The sequence below is a fragment of the Hipposideros armiger genome, unplaced genomic scaffold, assembly GCF_001890085.2.
Source record: "Hipposideros armiger isolate ML-2016 unplaced genomic scaffold, ASM189008v1 scaffold_3, whole genome shotgun sequence".
Lineage (NCBI taxonomy): Eukaryota > Metazoa > Chordata > Mammalia > Chiroptera > Hipposideridae > Hipposideros > Hipposideros armiger.
Window position 1 is genome coordinate 6,611,104 of NW_017731353.1, and position 18,856 is coordinate 6,629,959.

The 18,856-nt window shown below is 60.4% G+C and overlaps 2 protein-coding genes across 6 annotated transcripts in view; one reads left to right on the plus strand and one right to left on the minus strand.

Annotated features, from left to right (window-relative positions):
• MYMK (myomaker, myoblast fusion factor) overlaps positions 1-4,312 on the minus strand; it is a 21,593-nt gene extending 17,281 nt beyond the window's left edge. For both annotated transcript variants that reach the window (XM_019639489.1, XM_019639479.1), the window contains exon 1: positions 3,312-4,312. In XM_019639489.1, coding sequence (XP_019495034.1) covers positions 3,312-3,446 — 135 coding nt within the window. In that variant the 5' untranslated portion in view covers positions 3,447-4,312. The remainder of the gene's footprint in view (positions 1-3,311) is intronic.
• The window catches only part of ADAMTSL2 (ADAMTS like 2), a 39,669-nt gene continuing 22,984 nt past the window's right edge, over positions 2,172-18,856 (plus strand). Inside the window, exons 1-9 of one of the 4 annotated variants that reach the window (XM_019639445.1) lie at positions 2,172-2,470; positions 7,359-7,449; positions 7,993-8,135; positions 8,993-9,068; positions 10,191-10,293; positions 10,774-10,919; positions 11,041-11,164; positions 14,037-14,117; positions 16,506-16,681. In XM_019639445.1, the coding sequence (XP_019494990.1) occupies positions 7,360-7,449; positions 7,993-8,135; positions 8,993-9,068; positions 10,191-10,293; positions 10,774-10,919; positions 11,041-11,164; positions 14,037-14,117; positions 16,506-16,681 (939 nt within the window). In that variant the 5' untranslated portion in view covers positions 2,172-2,470; position 7,359. Of the gene's footprint in view, positions 2,471-5,115; positions 5,608-7,358; positions 7,450-7,992; positions 8,136-8,992; positions 9,069-10,190; positions 10,294-10,773; positions 10,920-11,040; positions 11,165-14,036; positions 14,118-16,505; positions 16,682-18,856 lie in introns of those variants that run through there. The other 3 variants (XM_019639464.1, XM_019639440.1, XM_019639453.1) reach the window with 3 other exon arrangements.

Below are 18,856 nucleotides of genomic sequence, written 5' to 3' on the forward strand. Positions count from 1 at the left end.
ATCGGACATCACTTCCAGAACACGAATTCGAGGCTAATGTTATTAAGACTTTCAATATGGTGACCGCAGAGCATGACGCCAGACGAGGCCCCTCTGAGCACGGGCTGTTTTGCTGTTCTGGTCACTGGCGGTGCAGCCAGCCAGTGACTGGGTTCCCGCCCTGTAAGCCTGGCTGGGCCTCCATGAGGTGGCTCCCCAGGGCCGCTAAGGCCTGCCTGGCCAGGAGGACCACCCTGACCAGCTCTCGACATGGCTGACAGCAGCTTCACACTTGGGCATGGCGGAGCGATTCCTGCCTGTGCTTTATTTTTCATCTCTCCAAATTCGTAGGGTTTCAGGGTCCCCAGAAGCCTTCCCTGACTCCAGGTGTCTCCCCCTGACACCTCCAGGTCACCAGTGGATCAAGCAGCCTTTCAAGCTCCCGGCAGGTTTGGAGTTTGGGGGCTCTCTGCTGGCACCTGGGGGGAGCCTGGCAGGCTCCTGGAGATAGAGGGTGGGATGGGTTGGGAGCTCAGGGCCACACACCTGCAGGAGGTCACAAAGTGGGGGGAGGGGTGTAGCAGGCCTGCCTTCCAGACACTGTCTGGTCGGTGGTTGGCTGTGGGGTCCCTCCCAAAGGAAGCCATTAGTCACCCTGATGTTGGCTGGATGAGGAGCTCAGGATGGTGCTGGAGGTGCAGGGCCCTGGGCGTGGCTGGGGGAGAGGGAACGGGGCAGTGGCTTCCCGAGTAAGAATGATCTATATTGTGTCTGTGAAAGGTGGCGAGTGTGTGTGAGTGCGCGTGGGTGTGTGCATGACGGTGCCAGGTGTCTGCACTGCAGCACATCAACCCCAGGGGGCAGTGTGTTCCTGGGTTCGAGTCTTGGTTCCACTAAACATCCCAGGGGCCCCAGAAGAAAACAGGGCGAATAAGACCTGTCTCCCAGAGGGTTCCAGGGAGGATGAAGATGATGAGACAACCTGATAGACACGAGGCAGACAGGAGAGGAGGCATCCGATCCGGAAGAGCGCTGGGGTCCCTGCTGTGCCCCTTGCTAGATGAGTGGCCTTGGGTATCACTCAGTCTCGGAGCTTAGTTTCTCCACCTGTGAAATGGGGATAACAGAGATGCTGAGCTCATAGCTCTTGGCACATAGGAAGAAGCCAGTACAGGGCGGCAGCATTGTTGTTTGTACTACTATTACGGGTAGCGCTCCTCCCGACCGTTCCTGTTGGCAGCCAGACTCAGGGCAGAACTTGCCCAGGGGTGGAGTCATTCTCAGCTGCCAAGGAGGCCACTGAAGGAGCTCACCACAGTCCCTTCCGGCAGGGAGACGGAGGGGAGGGGAGTGGTTTTCCAGGTGCCCCTGTGGCCTGTGACATCTGTGGCACAGAGGGGGACAGATGAAATGACTCAGATGACCTTACCAAGTGTAGCCTCGCTTCCCCCCCCCACCATCTGGAGGTGCCTCTGTGTTCCAGGAGGATGGGCTCTGGGGACCCTAGCATGCAAGCGGTGTGTGTGTCCCCGGCTTTGCTTCAGGTGCAGACTTGCAAAGCCTGGGGTCTGCCTGCGTCCCCGGGGGCTGGGGCATGCGATGATTGCTTCGTCTCAGCTCCACGCTCTGACTCAGCAGAAACACAGGCCTGGAGCCCCGAGCTTGGCCTGCCAGGGGCTGCCCAGCTGGCCTGGACCCAGCCAGGCCACGGTGCCCCGCCAAGCTGGTGCTGAACATCTACACAGAGTTCCCCTCCGCACCCCCTCCCCCCACTGGCCCTGGCCATTCTGGCCGCCTGGCCGTCTGGGTCTCCCTCAGCCCCTCCACTTGCTTAGGCCTCTGCTCCTTGGGACAACCTTTCCAAGCCTGGCTGGGGGGAACCTCAGTCTTCCCATCCGAAAAGTGGAGCTCTCACACTGGATGCTTCACACATCCCAGACTCCCTTCTCTGCAGTGCCGGAGACCAGGCCCCTCTAGGCAGAAATCGTCAGTCTGAGGCCGGACCTCCCCTGTGACCCCAGGCTAGTGGCTTCTCTGTCTGGACACCCGGACACGCGATCGCGAGCTCTGGACCCGGGAAGGCGGCCTCCGTGCTCGCTGCTCCTGGGCCCAGGCAGCAGTCAGCAGGCAGCTGGGCCGGCCTGGCCGGGCTCCAGAGGCGCGGAGCGGGTTAAAGTGTGCGCCAGGCCGGCCGGCGGCGGGCGGGGGACCAGCCTGGTGGGAAGTGTGAGTTCCTCCCTGTCTGCCTGACAGCTATAAAGGCGGCCGCGCCACACAGCCGCCACTGGGCTGCACGCCTCCCTGGGAACCCCCTCTCGTGGGTGCTCTTTGAAGTGGAGGAGGGCGGCAGCAAGGGGGAGGAGGAGGAGGGGAGAGGCAGAGCCCACAGCTCTCCGCACGCCCAGCCGCCCCCTGCACCAAGCACCTGGCGCCGCCTGCCCACAGCCACTCAGCCCTTTCTCCAGGAGGACAACCTGCTGACCCGGGCCAGGTAGGTCCCCTCCGCCCTGTCCGTCCGCTTCCCTCCGCAGCCCTCCCTGGGCGCAGTGTGCAGCCGAGCCTTGAGCATCCCCCAACCCCCTTGGAGCTGTTATGTAACAGGAGGAGGGCCCGTGGGGAGGGGTGCAGACCCTCAGGGCACTGCGAGGGTGGCCCCTCAGCCTCCAGCCTCGGGTGCCTGAAGCTCTGCTTTGCAGAGCGAGCCTCTCGCGCTGGCCGGTGGCTGTTTTTGGACCCCAGGGAGGGCTGGATCCCGCGTGAGCTGGGCCTGGCCTGTGGCCAGCGGTGTCTGGAGCCTTAATGAAAACCAAGTGTGGGGCCGGCTCAGCACCTGTCTTCAGCCCGCAGGCAGGAGCTGGGGCACCAATTAGCCAATGGGACTGCGGAGGGGGCTCTGTGCCGGCCTGAGGCTGGTGGGGGGTGCAAATGGAGGCCTGCGGGGGGAGGGGCTGCCACTGGGCGGGCAGGCAGCTGGTGAGGTGGGGGTCTCAAGGACTCCAGATCCTAACTCCAGGGTGCACTGCTAACTCGACCAGGGCAGAGCCGTTTTTGGGGTGCAAGGATGTTGTTGGCTTAGGTCCTGAGACTCTGCAGGTGTTTGAGCTGCAAGGAAGTGAGGGNGGGGGGGGGAGAAACTGAGGTCCAGAGGGCTCCCCCAACCCTGTTTCCTGGTTTCTGGGCTCTTTCTTTCACCTGCAAATCACTTTTATTCCTCACAAAATACAGGACAGCAGTGGGAAGACTGGCCTCCTCTGCCTGCGGGAGGGTGCCCTGTGCAGTAGGGTCTGTTCCCCACTCCATCTCCCAGCTCCCGCCCCCCGCCCCAGACTCACCGCCTCGAAGAACATGGTGAAGAGATAGACCATGGCCTCCATGTGGAATCGTCTCTTGGCAGCGATGCTGATGGTGGGAAGGAAAGCCAGGCTGCTGAGGGTCGGCAGGAGCAGTTTCGCCACTAGAGTCCCCATGGGCCGGGGAGGAAGACGCTGGCTGGGGAGAGGGGCTGGGTGCAGGCCGCCCGGGGCCCCAAAGGGAGAAGGCCTGCTCCCTTCAGCGGGGGCTCTGATAGCAGCTGTGGTTTAAATGCCCTGATGGGAGGCTGGGGTAGGAGTGCACATGTCGTGCGGCTCATGGAGAGGCTCCAACAGCTGAGGCACCACGTGGTCAGCACTTGTCGCTGACTTTTTTTTTTCTTTTTTGAGAGGGCAGGGTTGGTCATTCAGGGAGACCATGCTCCTTTTCTCTGAGGCGACAACCTTGGAGAAAAGTCCCCATGAGTGCAGTCCCCAACTCCCAGCCGCTTTCCACCCTGGACCCCTCCCCAGGGCGCTCGGGAGCTCAGGATGAGAGACCCAGCTGACTCCACGGCTAGAGTCCCGTGTCCACAGGTGGCTGGAGGTGAGAGAAAGCAAGGTTTAGTCAGTTCTAAACACTGAAAGGACCTTGTAGATAAGTTTCACACTTTACAACCCACTTGCACGGTGCTTCTCACTCGCCTGCTCTTTCCCCAGCTGGGTTTCCTTGGTGGCTAGATGAACGAACCTGACATTCTTTTCGACCTGGTTGCATTGTTTCACACCTGAAGTAAATAGGACACCTCTACGAGCATCCTCAGGACCAGGCCGATGCTTGCCTTCTCGGCGGCATTCCTTGGCAGGCCTTCAGGACATTACCTTCCCTTTTTGCAAGAGGTCTTGGGGGAACTGCCTGGCAGGGGGCCCCCTTATCCTCTGGCCAAGGAGTGACGGAGAAGTGTGAGCCACCCAGGCTGACTCTCACCCTGGACTGCTTGCTTAATTGATTGACTCGCTCATTTATGTGTTCGTTGTCTGCAAAAGAACAGCTTCTACTCCTGTTTTATTTTCTTCATCGTGATATAATGATGTCACGTAGGACAAAATGCACAGAGCTGGAGCATACGGCTTGAGGACTTTTGACAAGTGCATATACGTGTGTGTGACCGCCGCAGCACCCCCATAGCCCCAGGATGTTCTCCGTGCCCTTTGCAGTGAGGGCCTCCCCCGCCCACCCCCAGCAGAGGCAGCCGCTGTTCTAGGACTTCCTAGAGGGAGAATCACGCAGTCATGTATGCGTTCTTTTGGGACTGGCTTCTCTTACTTCTTTCACTGGACAATGTCTGAGATTCGCCCATGTTGTGTCAAGTGGCTTGTTCCTTGGGCTGCTGGGTGGGCAGTAAGTAGTCCACTGCGTGGAGAGGCCACCTCTCTGTCCTCCAGGAGCTGGAATCTGGAGTGCGGGGACAGCAGGAGTCAGGACGACTGGTGCTGACCTATCTCACTCCTCCAAGAGAGCGCTGCGGCTTCGTCCTGGCCTCCTGAGGTCTGGCCGCTCTGTCCTTCCTTCCACCTGGAAGCCCCCTCACACCTTTCCAGAAATCCTTTGTGTGTCTCCAGTTGTCTGGAGCCCATTTCTGCTGTTTGCAATGAAAGATCCTGCTCGATACATCTGCTTATGTCATTTTTCTGCTTAAGTACCTTCCAAGGCGCCCGCAGCCCTGGGGGTGACGTCCAAGCTTTCAAGGAGACCACAAGGCCATGTGCACCCGAGCTCTGCTCCCCCAGNTCTCTGCAGTGCCGGAGACCAGGCCCCTCTAGGCAGAAATCGTCAGTCTGAGGCCGGACCTCCCCTGTGACCCCAGGCTAGTGGCTTCTCTGTCTGGACACCCGGACACGCGATCGCGAGCTCTGGACCCGGGAAGGCGGCCTCCCTGCTCGCTGCTCCTGGGCCCAGGCAGCAGTCAGCAGGCAGCTGGGCCGGCCTGGCCGGGCTCCAGAGGCGCGGAGCGGGTTAAAGTGTGCGCCAGGCCGGCCGGCGGCGGGCGGGGGACCAGCCTGGTGGGAAGTGTGAGTTCCTCCCTGTCTGCCTGACAGCTATAAAGGCGGCCGCGCCACACAGCCGCCACTGGGCTGCACGCCTCCCTGGGAACCCCCTCTCGTGGGTGCTCTTTGAAGTGGAGGAGGGCGGCAGCAAGGGGGAGGAGGAGGAGGGGAGAGGCAGAGCCCACAGCTCTCCGCACGCCCAGCCGCCCCCTGCACCAAGCACCTGGCGCCGCCTGCCCACAGCCACTCAGCCCTTTCTCCAGGAGGACAACCTGCTGACCCGGGCCAGGTAGGTCCCCTCCGCCCTGTCCGTCCGCTTCCCTCCGCAGCCCTCCCTGGGCGCAGTGTGCAGCCGAGCCTTGAGCATCCCCCAACCCCCTTGGAGCTGTTATGTAACAGGAGGAGGGCCCGTGGGGAGGGGTGCAGACCCTCAGAGCACTGCGAGGGTGGCCCCTCAGCCTCCAGCCTCGGGTGCCTGAAGCTCTGCTTTGCAGAGCGAGCCTCTCGCGCTGGCCGGTGGCTGTTTTTGGACCCCAGGGAGGGCTGGATCCCGCGTGAGCTGGGCCTGGCCTGTGGCCAGCGGTGTCTGGAGCCTTAATGAAAACCAAGTGTGGGGCCGGCTCAGCACCTGTCTTCAGCCCGCAGGCAGGAGCTGGGGCACCAATTAGCCAATGGGACTGCGGAGGGGGCTCTGTGCCGGCCTGAGGCTGGTGGGGGGTGCAAATGGAGGCCTGCGGGGGGAGGGGCTGCCACTGGGCGGGCAGGCAGCTGGTGAGGTGGGGGTCTCAAGGACTCCAGATCCTAACTCCAGGGTGCACCGCTAACTCGACCAGGGCAGAGCCGTTTTTGGGGTGCAAGGATGTTGTTGGCTTAGGTCCTGAGACTCTGCAGGTGTTTGAGCTGCAAGGAAGTGAGGGTTCAGAGGAAGAGACAGGTTTCAGGGCTCTTGGCAGGGGTTGGGGGATTTTCACACCTTCTTTCCCAGGAAATAGCTCAGTGCAGAGGATGAGTCCCTGAGTTTGCTCTGGGGTCTGGGGGGGCTAGTTGACCACCTTGCTGTGTGGCTGTGGGGAAGTTGGCTTCCCTCTCTGAGTTCCCAGCTACAGGGGGACAGGCTTGGTGGTTTCTGAAACCCCTTCTCAAACTTGCTGGCAAGTGATACTCAGGACCTGAGACAAACCCTGGACAGGGGCCACTAAGGGACTCTGTTTCTCCCTTTGAGGGGCAGGGGTCCCCGCCGAGGAAGCAGATGGGAAGGCTGAGGGCCAGGAGGCTGGAGGCGCCCCTTGGTTCCGCCCCTGGCAGAGAGGTCAAGTAGCGTTTTGGGCTGGGGTACTGACTTGCTGAGGAGACGGCCCTATGGCCCTGGGCCACCCGCATGCCACACACCAGGGTCACAGATGCCTAGGCTCTGCCCAGCCTGGGGTCCCCGAGGGCCCCAGGCTCAGCCTCCTCAGGGGTCAGGGGGGAGCTGTGGCCAGGGAAGGGAAGGGCCTGGTGGAGCCGGGGACATCCATGGACGCACCCCTCCAGCCAGCCCACACGGCCAGTGGGGAAAGTCATTCTCCCATGCAGCCAGCAAGCTCCGAGCAGGTAAAAATCCCAAGGTGCTCTTGCTTGGGCCGGGTCTATAGTCCAAGGCAATGGACCCAGTCCAGGTCCTCAGCTCCTTCATCCAATGGACGCAGCCTGAGCCCACGGCCCCCTCGGCTGTCCCGGGCTTTCTCCACAGGCGTTCTCCAGGGAGCTCAGGTGTTCAGGGACAAAGCTCGGCACCTGTCCCTGAGTGCCCTCAGATTGGGGTGGTGCAGGCATAGCATGCACACCCCCACTATTGTGTTTCCAGCCCATGGCAGGCATCGCTAATCACTCACCGAGCCCTCCCAACGGGGCCACTGGGCAGCCTCTACCAACTGATCCCAGATAACCTCATGGCCCTGGCACTGGGTGGGCCCTGAGGGCTTTTCCCCAAAGTGGACCCTGGTCAGCTGACGAAGAAGCGGGGCCTGGCCTGGGAGTGACAGTGGCCTTGCTTCCTAGGATGGACTGCAGACGGCAGCCTTCATGCTGGGCCTGGTCTCTGCTGGCTATGGCACTTACGGCTGGGGGTGTGGCATCCACCGGGGCCACGGTGAGTGGGGAGCGTGGTTTCTCACCCAGATGGGCTGATGTTGGAGGGGCTGTGCGGCAGGTGTGGGGAACATGTGCACAGGTCCTGGGGAGCCTTCCCAAAGCCCCCCTCGGCTGCCAGGAACATGTGTTACAAGCTAGTCAGACCCGCCCCTTCGCCGCGGCCTCTGGTCACTCTGGAGCACTTGCCGTTTGGCAGGACGGGGCCTGCGCTGCGGGGCTGAGAGCCCTGGGGTGAGACACACAGACGGGGTGGGCTTGTGTCCTGCAGAACCCATGCCAGGTCCTGCGCTGCTTGTGAGAAAGGAGTCAGGTCAGTTAGGTGTGTCCTCAGGACCCTGCTGAGCTCCCAGAATGTTCCGGGGCTCGAGATCTGGAGGGCCTGAGGCCCACACTCACTGGGAATCCCCTCCGAGACACCCCGCCCACCCAGAAACCTGAGCCCAGGCTGCCAAGTGACCCATCCTGTCCAGGGCCCAGGGAAGGCCGGCCTGTCCTGCCCGGTGCTCCAGCCTTCTAACCCTGTGTGGGGCTTCTCACCCAGGACAACAGCCCTACGTCCAACAGCCTGGAGGGGGGCGTGGACGCCACTGCCTACTGGTGGGGGGAGTGGACCAAGTGGACGGCGTGCTCGCGCAGCTGTGGGGCCGGGGTGACGTCCCAGGAGCGGCACTGCCTGCAGCAGAGGTGCGGGGTTGAGCACGGGGCCCTGAGGGGCTGGCCGGAGGGTGGGGCAGCCTGGACAGCAAAGGGAGGCCTGGGAGGTGGGCAGCTAGTCTTCAGCTAGGGGCAGTGGGTGACAGGCGGGCATCTCAGGGGGTGTCTTCAGCACAGGCCAGGTGACGACTCTGTGAGGGATGTGGCTCCTGATAGGTCTCAGGCAAAGGCGTCCTGGGGTTCTTCCTGCACCAGGGCACTGGGGACAGGCCTTTCATGAGGAAACAGGGTCCATGTCTAAGGCTCTATCGGTGAGGAGTGAGGCGTAACCTGACCTCCTCTCCTGAAGACCTGAATGGAATAAATACGGGGGAAAGCATATGGTGTAGGAGCTACCATTGGACAGACCTGGGTTCCAATCTCGCCTCTGCCACTTGCTAGCTGTGTGACCTTGGGCAAGTCACCTAACCTCTCTGAGCATCAGTTTCCTCATCTGTGGGGTGGAGCTCATTGCTTGAGCCCACCTGACATTTCTGAGACTGTGTGTATACACTTTAGCACAGGGCTGGTACCTGGTAAATGTTATTATTATTAATTCTGTGTACTAAGACCCTGTGCTATGTGGTGGGGATATAGCGGTGAATCGGATAGCGTCCTTCCCCCCAGAAAGGGGCTGAGAAACACCTTCGAATTGCTTGAACCCCTGTGAGATGAGGGTGGCTGTGGTAGAATGGAGGGTTGAGTGAGAAGGAAGGACCCCTTGGTCAGAGGACTCGGGGGCGGCTTGGGGTTCCAGCCCAGAGGCCATCCCAGAGCAGGAGCAGGGTCGGGGCCTGCAGCTGGTGGCTCCGGCACTAGCTCAGAGCCTATGTCTTCCCTTCCGCCAGGAGGACGTCTGTCACGGGTGCCGGGAACAGGACCTGCACAGGCACGTCCAAGCGGTACCAACTGTGCAGAGTACAGGTGAGGCCCCAGCTGGGACCACGACCTCCTCTTCCTGCCCCATCCGGCAGGTCTCAGGGTGTCTGCTTGATGGCTCCTGGGCCCTCTGGACACGCTGTCCTGGGCCTGCCCCTTGTGTCCTGTTGAAGAGAAGGGTGGTGAGGGGTCCTGGGCCAGAGCGTACTTCCTGCACCAAATCAGATCTGTGGAGCCCCACTGAGGGCTCCTGGCATGTGCAGCCACCAGAAGACTCGCTTCTACTGGGGGAGCTTGACGCTCGGCCCCAAGGTTTGGGTTTCTGGCCGAAGCCCCCATTTGCTCACAAGTCCTGCACCAGGAGCTCGCTGGGAGAATGACAGTCACTAGGTGTCTTGTCCCCACCTGTGAAACACTGTAGCACAGCTCCAGTCGCCCCTGTGCTAGCACCTGCGCTCAGGACCCTTCAGCCTCTCGCTTCTCCCTTAACCCTGGTGTGCTGGCACCGAGGTGGCTGGGGCTGGGCAGGAGGTGTCGACTCTGGCTTGGTCTCTGGGCAGCGATTAGTGGGGCCAAATCCAGTGTGAACCTGAATTCCCGGGAGTGGGGCAGACAGGCGGAGCTGTTGGGGTCCCTGTGTGTGTCCCGGTATCTGTGTGTCTGTAGGCATGCACGCGGGGAGTTAGGGGGCTGAAGGGAGCCCAGCAGCCACAGCTTCTATGTTGGCATCACTGTCAGCTGCCCTCCTGGACCCTCCTGAGCTCCGGAGGGAAACCCATTCAAGTTCGCATTCCAGTCCCAGCATGACCAGCCGCTCCGCCCCCGCCCCCCAGGGCTCTTCCTCTGTGAAGTCAAGCGCTGAGTTCCAGGTGCTGCGGCGATTGAGGAGCCCATGTGAACACAGAGGAGAGGCGGAGAGGCCTGGAGAAGGCTGGGGGGGCGGCGAGATGAAAGGGTCCCGCCCAGAGCACCAGGAGGGCCAGCACATGTGGGCGTTTGAGGGATGGTAGCTGCCCTTCCGCTTGTCCTCGCTCCTTCCCGGAGAGAGTGAGATTGGGAGACAGAAAGGAGAGGCCACCCCTCCGGCTGTGGCCACTTCCTGCTCAGCCTGGACAAAAATGCCTTTGTCGGGCCGAGTTCCTCCCTCCGCGTCTTCTCACTTCCCAGGAGTGTCCGCCGGACGGGAGGAGCTTCCGTGAGGAGCAGTGCATCTCCTTCAACTCCCACGTGTACAACGGGCGGACGCACCAGTGGAAGCCCCTGTACCCCGGTACCACGGCCCTGGGCCACCGAGCGGGGACCAGAGTGTGGGGGTGGCCTTTCCACATCCCGGAAAGACCCACATCTGATGGGTCACCTCCTGGGGACAATGGGAGGGAATATCCTCGTCCAGGGGGTGGGCAGGTGGGCAAACTGAGGCCCAGAGGAAGGGGTCTTGTTGGAGGTCACAAGTAGTTCAGGCAACTGGCCTTTCGCACTCATGGGGTGAGTGCAGGGGTGCCCAGGGCCACCAATTGGCTCAGACCTCCTGCAGAGGGAGAACTGTCCCCCTCTTCACAAGGAGGCAAAGGCTGGAACTCACAGCGCCTGGGCTGGGTCAGACGACCAGCAACTCAATTAATTCCTGCCACCAGACCCTGGGCAAGTTCCTCCTACTCTCCAGGCCTCAGTTTTCCCATCTGTGCAATGGGGGAGGGCTGTCTCAGTAAGAGAGAGGAATCCCTGACCCCGGCTCCTCCCACCCCCGCAGATGACTACGTCCACATCTCCAGCAAGCCATGTGACCTGCACTGCACCACGGTGGACGGCCAGCGGCAGCTCATGGTCCCTGCCCGCGACGGCACGTCCTGCAAGCTCACTGACCTTCGAGGGGTTTGCGTGTCTGGAAAATGTGAGGTTGTTAAACATTGTAGCCCAAGTACCACTGGTCTCATTGTGCTGACCGCCCACCTGTCCACCTGTGGCGGTGGCAGCCTCGGCGCCCTCCCAGCAGCCCTCTCCACCTCCCTTCCTGCAGCCCATCGGCTGTGACGGGGTGCTCTTCTCCACCCACACGCTGGACAAGTGCGGCGTCTGCCAGGGGGACGGTAGCAGCTGCACCCACGTGACAGGCAACTACCGCAAGGGCAACACCCACCTCGGTAAGAACACGGCACTCCCGCCACCAGGGTCCCGGGGGTGATCCCGTCTCCAACCTGCTAAGAGCCACTGTGCCAGTTCCTGCCCCTCGTGGGCTACCGGATCCTCCATCTGGGCCCAGGTGGTCTGGCCAGGTGCTCTGTAAGGCCCCCTTTGGCTAGGAATAATGAGCAGCTCTTTGTTGAGCACCTACTGGACACCAGGTGCCAGCACACACTTGGCTTAGGGGCCATGTGTGACCTTTGCAGCAACGCAGGGAGATAGTAATGTCATACTTAACGAGGGGACACTGAGGCACGACTCCCATCCTCACCGCTGACAGGAGGTCTGAGCCTGGGCACGCGGATTCTGGGGCCCTCTGTTTTGCAGAGTCCGCGTTTTGGAGGGTGGAAGGGGTGCAGAGGCCCGTGCCGCTCCAGGCCGACCCCAGCCCCAAGAGCTGGCCCCTCCCTTTCCTGGGCAGCAATGTGTCCATTTTCATAGCTGCACCCGTTTGGCCTCACGTTGCGTTGCTCCAGCTGCGGCCCAGCCCTGTGGGAGCTGGAGGTGGGCAGGGGTCTGTGCACATGACAGGACTCTGTTCTTTCAGGAGGGTGTCATTCACAACACTCAGCATCAAACTGAACATATTTCTGGGTCTCAGTAAATGCTTGTGGGATTAAACTGGGTTATCACAGCCTGCAGATTAGGAGAGGCAGGGAGGCTTGGAACCCACCGAGCACTTGGGGAAACCGAGGCCCAGAATGGGACTTGCTGGCTCAAGGTCCCCCAGTGAAGCCAGGCGAGTTTGGATTAGAACCAATGCCATGAGGGCCACAGTGGACATAGCTGTCAGGACTCTGGCCATGTCCTGGATGTGGAGGGGACTGCCTCCATTCCCACAAGAGGGGTAAATTCAGGGTTAGTATTATGGACATGGAACCCAGGGGTGGGTATGCAGGACTGGAGAGGGATAGGGTGTCTTTAATGGAGGGCCCAGGACAGAGCAGCCGGACAGGGGTCTGAGTAATGCGTGGCCGGCAGAGACCACTTTCTTTGGAGGCCTCACTATGGGAGGGGCGTGAGGAAAGGCACCTGGCCATTCCCCGCTTCCCTTCACAAACTTGCTTGCAGGACCGTCTGCCAGGTCCCTGGGCATGGAGGCGGCAGAGGCAGCCTCCAGGCAGTGAATCTCTTTCTGAGCACCTACTGTGTGCCAGGCACTGTGGGCTGCAGGAAGGCCTTATATAGACAAGGTTCATGCCCTCAGAACTCTCAGGTGGGGGGCCGGGGGCTGACACCTCAACAATCCTGACAACTGTACCAGGTGCTTACTGCGCACCGAGCCAGGTCTGGCACGAGTCTTCACTCATTCACACCTCACAACACCTCTGCCAGGCAGGTGCTACCACTGTTGTTGTTTTGCAGATGTGAAAAGATGAGAGGTTGAGAAACTAGCTAAGAACACACAGCCAGAAGTGGCAGAGCTGTGTCTGAACCCAGACGGCCTGGCTCTGGGTCTGTGGTCCTAACCACTGCTCACACCCTTCCCTAATAAAGGTGTGCGTTCTAACCACGGTGAGGACCCTGCTGGGTGTGAGAGCTGATGCTCAGAGATCTTGTGAGTGGGCTGCTAATTTAAAAACTAGCGCATATAAGCCTACATTTAAATAAGTGATGCTAAGCAGAGTCGTCACTTCCTAATCGGGTTACCTTTGTAACTGTTGTACCTCTGCAGTGGAAATGTGTGGCAGCAGGTGAGCTAAGGTGCACCTCTTCCCAACTCTGTACCCAGTGACATCGCGTTGGCAGCTATGAGCCAAGGTGGGAGTGTTTACACCACGGTAGTCAGCCAGCACTACAGATCAGGCCTCTTCCTGCCCGCCCACCAAAACAGCCAGGTGTTAACTGTAACACTGCTGCCCGGGAGGGACAGGCTCAGAGCCTTCAGTGACCTGTAAGGGTGGCAGGGCAGGCGGGGGAACGGCGCATGCAGCTGGCCTGTTGGAGCAGCTCACCTGGGTAGACAGGTGTGCATGGGCTCTACCACTTCTCGTGTGGGAACCTGTGGTGTGAGCATCAACCCAGCAAACCTGATTTCTGAGGTGCTGCCCCCCATCTTCCTATGGAAGACTTCTGTATTTTAGGGCTTAGAAAAATCTCTCTTCCTTCTTCCCAGACCACCCTCCACCACCTGCTGGCAGCACTCCCCTCTCCTTCAGACCCCTGCCCCCTGCAGCCCTTGGTCCATTTGTTGGGGATCTCTGTAGAGGTCTTCTAGCTGCCTCCCCACCTGATGGGGGGCTTCGATGACAAGCCCTGAACTGGCCTCGGACTTTCTCATCACATCTTTGAATGTAGAAAGTTTTGAAGTCAACTTCATGTTGTGACAACATGAGTTTTAAGAATATAAATAGTGACAATGCCCTTGGGGCCAGGCTATGTGCTGTGCAGAATCTGACAGGCCTAGAGTGGGGCTATTATCCTTGTGTACAGATGAGGAATCTGAGGCCTGAGGGCTGCAGCACCCCGCACAGGGTCACCTCGGGGATACGAGTCTGTTTGACTGCAGCAGACGTAAGGCCCCTGTGGCCTGTGGTGTCTCTCAGAAGAACTGGGCAGGTACCGATGAGCGTCACCCATGGCCTTGGTAGGAAAGGGTCAGGGAACCCGGGTAAACCTGGGCCTGGACCTGGGCGATGGTCAACCCTCTGATGGCACGGGGAGTTTTGGCAGGGCCTTGGACTCGCCTCTGGGGCCTGGGTGCGGCTGGACAGCACCCTTCACCCTCTAGGAGGGGAGGGGAGTGGTGCGCACCATCCAGGGTTGCCTTTCCAATTGAGAGGCGGTGGCCACAGCTGGACCTACGTCTCACCATCGTCCAATCTCCCCCAGGTTACTCTCTGGTGACCCACATCCCGGCCGGTGCCCGAGACATCCAGATTGTAGAGAGGAAGAAGTCCGCCGACGTCCTGGGTACGTATGTGGGGCCATGGGGCAAAGTGTGTGGGTGGAGAAGGGGTACTTGACCCTGGATCCCTTGCTGCAGAGGAGGGTGGGCCCCAGAAGCCAGCGCTCAACCTGAGTGTGTGTGGGGGGTGGTCGCAGGGGAGCCGGCACCTCCGTGTGTGGAAGGACCTCGTACTCAGAGCTGCTTGGCCACGGAGGGTGGGGTGACGTCAGATAATAAAGTCCCCATTCCTGGAGAGCCTGGCAAAAGCTGGAGGTACTAGGTGGGGTCCCTGCCCCTGTGGTAGAGGAGACTCAGGAGGCGATAAGGTCGAGGCAGCGTGAGTAGAGGTACGTGGCCAGTCTGAGGCCATGGGCGGATGTAGGATGTAGACACAGGTCTGGGGGCCTTTGAGTTAGTGTCCTTGCCACTGGATGGTCTCTGGTTCCCACCTTGGTAAGGGTCCTCCAACTTGAGGATTGTGGAGTTATTTGCATAGTGGCCGAGGTGGCGAGGCCCCATGTTGGTGACAATTCTAGGAAGGCTTTGGCATGTTGGCCTGGCCGTGTGCCTTGTTTGTACCCCTAAGGGCCACCCGAGGCCCTTCTGGCTGAGGTGGGCAAGTGCTGACACCTGTGAGCTGCTCTGTGCTTGGCTCTGTCCTGTGCGACACAGGACGAGGACCCAGGATGGAAGCTGTCCCCAAGCCTGGCTTGCCTTCCCGCATCTCAGGGTGGCCCTGTGAGGGCCTGGGCTGGCGGGGGAAGCCCACCCTTCTAAGTGGACATGGTGGGGGGCTTTTCTAAAGGTCCTCAAGGTAGAAACTGGCCGGCCTCTCAGCGCCCACTCTGGCCGGTCTGTCCCCAGTCCCCAGGCCCCAGCACCTGAGTGCGGGAGCCAGGCCTCTGCCAGGCCCGTTGCTCTGTCGCCCGCTGGGAGAGTGGTGAGGCCAGGAAACGCCGTGTTCCCAGAGCTGGCTGTAAAGCAATCGTTCTTGAAACAGATGCATGGAAATATCAAGGGCGGCCTCTGACGGAGCCCTGGGAAAGGCGCAGGAAGGAAGGTCATTACTGTCAGGAAACAGGTTTTGGATGCAGGCCGGGGGGTTAACCCTGCTCGCAGACCTGGAAGCGGGGCCGAGACAGCCGCCCCGGCACGCGCCCCGCCGCGCACAGCTTGGGCTCATTCACGTTATTTTATGACGTTGCTACGTTGAGGGCATTTTTCTAGCAGACGTGTCAGGCTTGTGCGTCCTGCCTGATAATCAATTAACGGCCCGGCTCCCCTGCCTGTTGTGTCCGTAGCTTTGGAAGATGAGCTCTTCCGTCTCTCCGGCCTGTTCCCAGAACTGGCTCTTAGGACACCCTCTGGAAGACACACTGTCCCTAGCAGGGAGCCTGCCTCCTCACTCCCTCCTGTCCCCCGGCCCGAGGCTCCCCGAGCCTCTGCTCATGCTCTACACCTCTGGGAGGGCCAGCTGCCCCGAACCATCACACCAGGCCGGCAGGAGACGGGCTGCTGGGGGTTGCACACACGGTCCTTTTGTCTGGGCATCATCAGGCCCTGGGAGTCAGGCCCTGGGAGTGGCCGTCCTTCTGAGGTCCTCCGTTCCAGCTGTCCACCTGCACCGCGCCTCAGAGAGAGGGCTGCTGAGGATGTGCCCAGGCCGCTCTCAGCCATGCCTGGGGAATGGAGGAGGCCGGCGGTCAGCCCGGTCCGCCAGCAGAGATAGCTGAATGTCATGGCTCCCAGCGAGAGAATTTGGTGCTGGTCAGCTCAGGGTGGTCCGGAAGGGCCGGCCTGCAGGGGCCGCTGGGACAGCGCTCTAGGCCAGCCAGGCCCGGGTTGCAGCGTAGCTCACTGTGGGCCCTGGAGGGGCATTGAGGTCCCCTCCCCATGTCTGGGTGGGATGCTGGGGGTGGCGACCCCCACAGAGTCACCTGGTGAGTCTACAGCAGAGCCAGGCTGGGAGGCTCAGCCCCGCCCTACCTGGCCGACACCTGTTGTCCAGCGTGTGCCTTCCCAGGCACTGACCCTCCTGCTGCAGACCTGGGCGCTTAGTCCTGATGCTACTCATCACCTGGCAGTCCCCCGCCCCTTCAGAGGCGGCCGGAATGACGGGACCAAGGGACCCTGGCCAGCTCTCTTTAGTCACCTAGGCAGTCCTTGTTTAGTTTAGGCCGATAGGAAAATGTATTCGCACGTCCTTGGCAATCACTGCCCAGGGCCACAGCTGGCCACAGACAGGGCACCCCGCTCCCCACTGAGTGCAGTTTCCTGTCTTCGCGGTATTTGAGGAGGATCATGGGGCAGGTGGCCGTGGTCCCCTGAGCATGTGCTGCTGCTGCTCCCTGTTCCTCCACCCTCCCTGCCACCGGTCCGGCCCATGTGACCGGGTGGCTTTGCACTGTCAGCCCTCGCAGATGAAGCCGGCTCCTACTTCTTCAATGGCAACTTCAAGGTGGACAGCCCCAAGAACTTCAACATCGCTGGCACCGTGGTGAAGTACCGGCGGCCCATGGACGTCTACGAGACCGGTATCGAGTACATCGTGGCACAGGGGCCCACCAACCAGGGCCTCAACGTCATGGTGAGTGTGCCTCGGCTCGGGCCAGCCACCCCACGCGTGGCCCCCGTGCTCGTGCACGTGGCTGCGTCCCCACTCAGTAGGGGGTGGGTCTCGGTCTTTCACCCACTTATTCACCCACTGATTTGCTCTCTCATTCATTCACTCATCCCTTTATTCATTTCTGCTGTTAGCCCTCTCTTCTCCACCATGGATGGGCTTAGCAGGAGGTTCTGTGCAGGTCATTGGGAACTGCATGGGGAGATGAGGACAGAAGGCTGGATGGGGGTGCAGGGATAAAGGGCCCACGCCCCACTCCACAGCTGGGGGTTACGCCTTCCATGTAGCTTCCTACCCTCCACCCCACGGACTCTGGCATTTCTGCCAGGTCTTCAATGCTGAGGGACCATGTCGCGCTGGTGGCCCCTGGCTCTCCCCCCAACACTGTCCCCTAGGATGCTCATGGCTTTTGGGGTCAGGGCATGGGGCGTGAGAGAGGGCAGGAGAGGGTCTGGGCCTATTATGCCCAGCTTGCCGGGAGCCTCCCCAAGGCCAGTGTCTGGAAATATATGCCATTCAGCTTGGCATTCCAGCACCGAGAAAGTGTAGAGACTTGTCGCGGAAGCCAGGTGACGTCAAGATGGGCAGTTCTGATTTTTTTCGGGGCCTGCCGGCTGTCACGGAGCTGAGAGATATGGTGGGGACAGAGCCCACCCACCTGCGCTGTTTAGACCGCTTAACCCCACCATGGCAGGTATTAATATCCTCACTTTATGGATGAAGAAACCTGGGCCCAGAGATAGGGACTTGCCCAGCCATAGAATCAGTAAGTGACACAAGTGGGCTTTGATCTCAGGTCAGCCAGGTGCCACAGCCATTTGTTTGTTGAATGGCTGTGCTGGAGGGGTCTCCAATCAGGGGTGCCACCCCACCTTTCCATACTGCTTCTTGGCTGAAGGGTTTCCCTGGGTGACCCCAGAATCTAATGGGGACCACGTATTTCTACATCTTCCCTTGCAGCTGCCCCTGAGGTAGACTGGCCACCAGGCTTCACCTCCTGGCTGGAAGAGCTATGCTGCAGATCAGGGTCTCCAGGAAACCGACTCTGAGATGGAGGCCTGTGTGCAGGAGGACTTTGGGGCGTGGTCTCAGCTCCTGAGAGGGGTGAGGGGACAGAACTGGACAGAGGGAGATGTCGAGCTGTGAGGCACGTGTGATAGCCTCAGCGGATCCCACCTGGAGCTCTGGGGTTGCAGGGGCCCCTCAGAGTCCTCTCGAGCTGAGGCAGGGGGTGTGGCTTAGTCACCAGAAGCCTTAGGGGAGGCTTATAACTTCAGTTGAGGGAAATTTCTGAGGAGGGACTCAGCTGTGAATTGTTAGCAGCAGCACCGCAACCAGCTCTTTGAAGGTGGAGCCTGGGGGTGCACTGTGGCCCCCACTCTGTCCACTCTGTGCACCACTTTGTGCCCATTTGCTTGGTATCATGAGTTGACCTCGGCAGGAAGAGCTCCCCTAGAATTCAGAGTGGTTTCTTTCCCAGGGAGCCTTACAAGGGAAGGCTTGTGGGCTGAATGGCAGCGAGATGGGGGGCTGCAGCTGAATCATGTCATTTCCTTCCTGTTCTAGATTCCCCTTTCCCTCAGCTGGCACCTACCTGGCCAGGTGTCCCAGTCCCTCTAACCTGAGGGGTCTGGGCTTCAGGCCCTTTTCAATTTAAGGCTGCTGCACTTGTCCAGTTACCATAAAAAATGGGCAGGGGCTACCAAGAGATGTCCCAGTGGAGCAGCAGGGAACCAAACATATACCTGTCCCCAGGGCCAAAGTGTCTCTTGGTGATCAGGGTCAATTACCTGCCAAGAAGGCGACCCATTTCCTGCTGTGCTCCCTTGGCAGAAGGTGCCCCAACAGACCAGGTGGCAGTCATGGTTTACTGTTGAACGAAACTCTTGCTGTGTCTCCTGGTGGGAGTGTTCTTGCTCTGGGAATCAGGACCTCTGGACCCACAGATCTTAGAGTCTCAGAGACTAGGTACCCCAAATCCCCAAGTGGGTCATTGGGAATGACTGCCATGGCTAGCTCCATCTTTTGGTTCTCAGACCCGTGTAGTCTACCCACTTGGGGACAGCACCATGTCATGGTGATTGATTTAGAGTGTGTATTGCATCACGGTTGGTGCCTGAGGCCCCATCCTCACGGGGT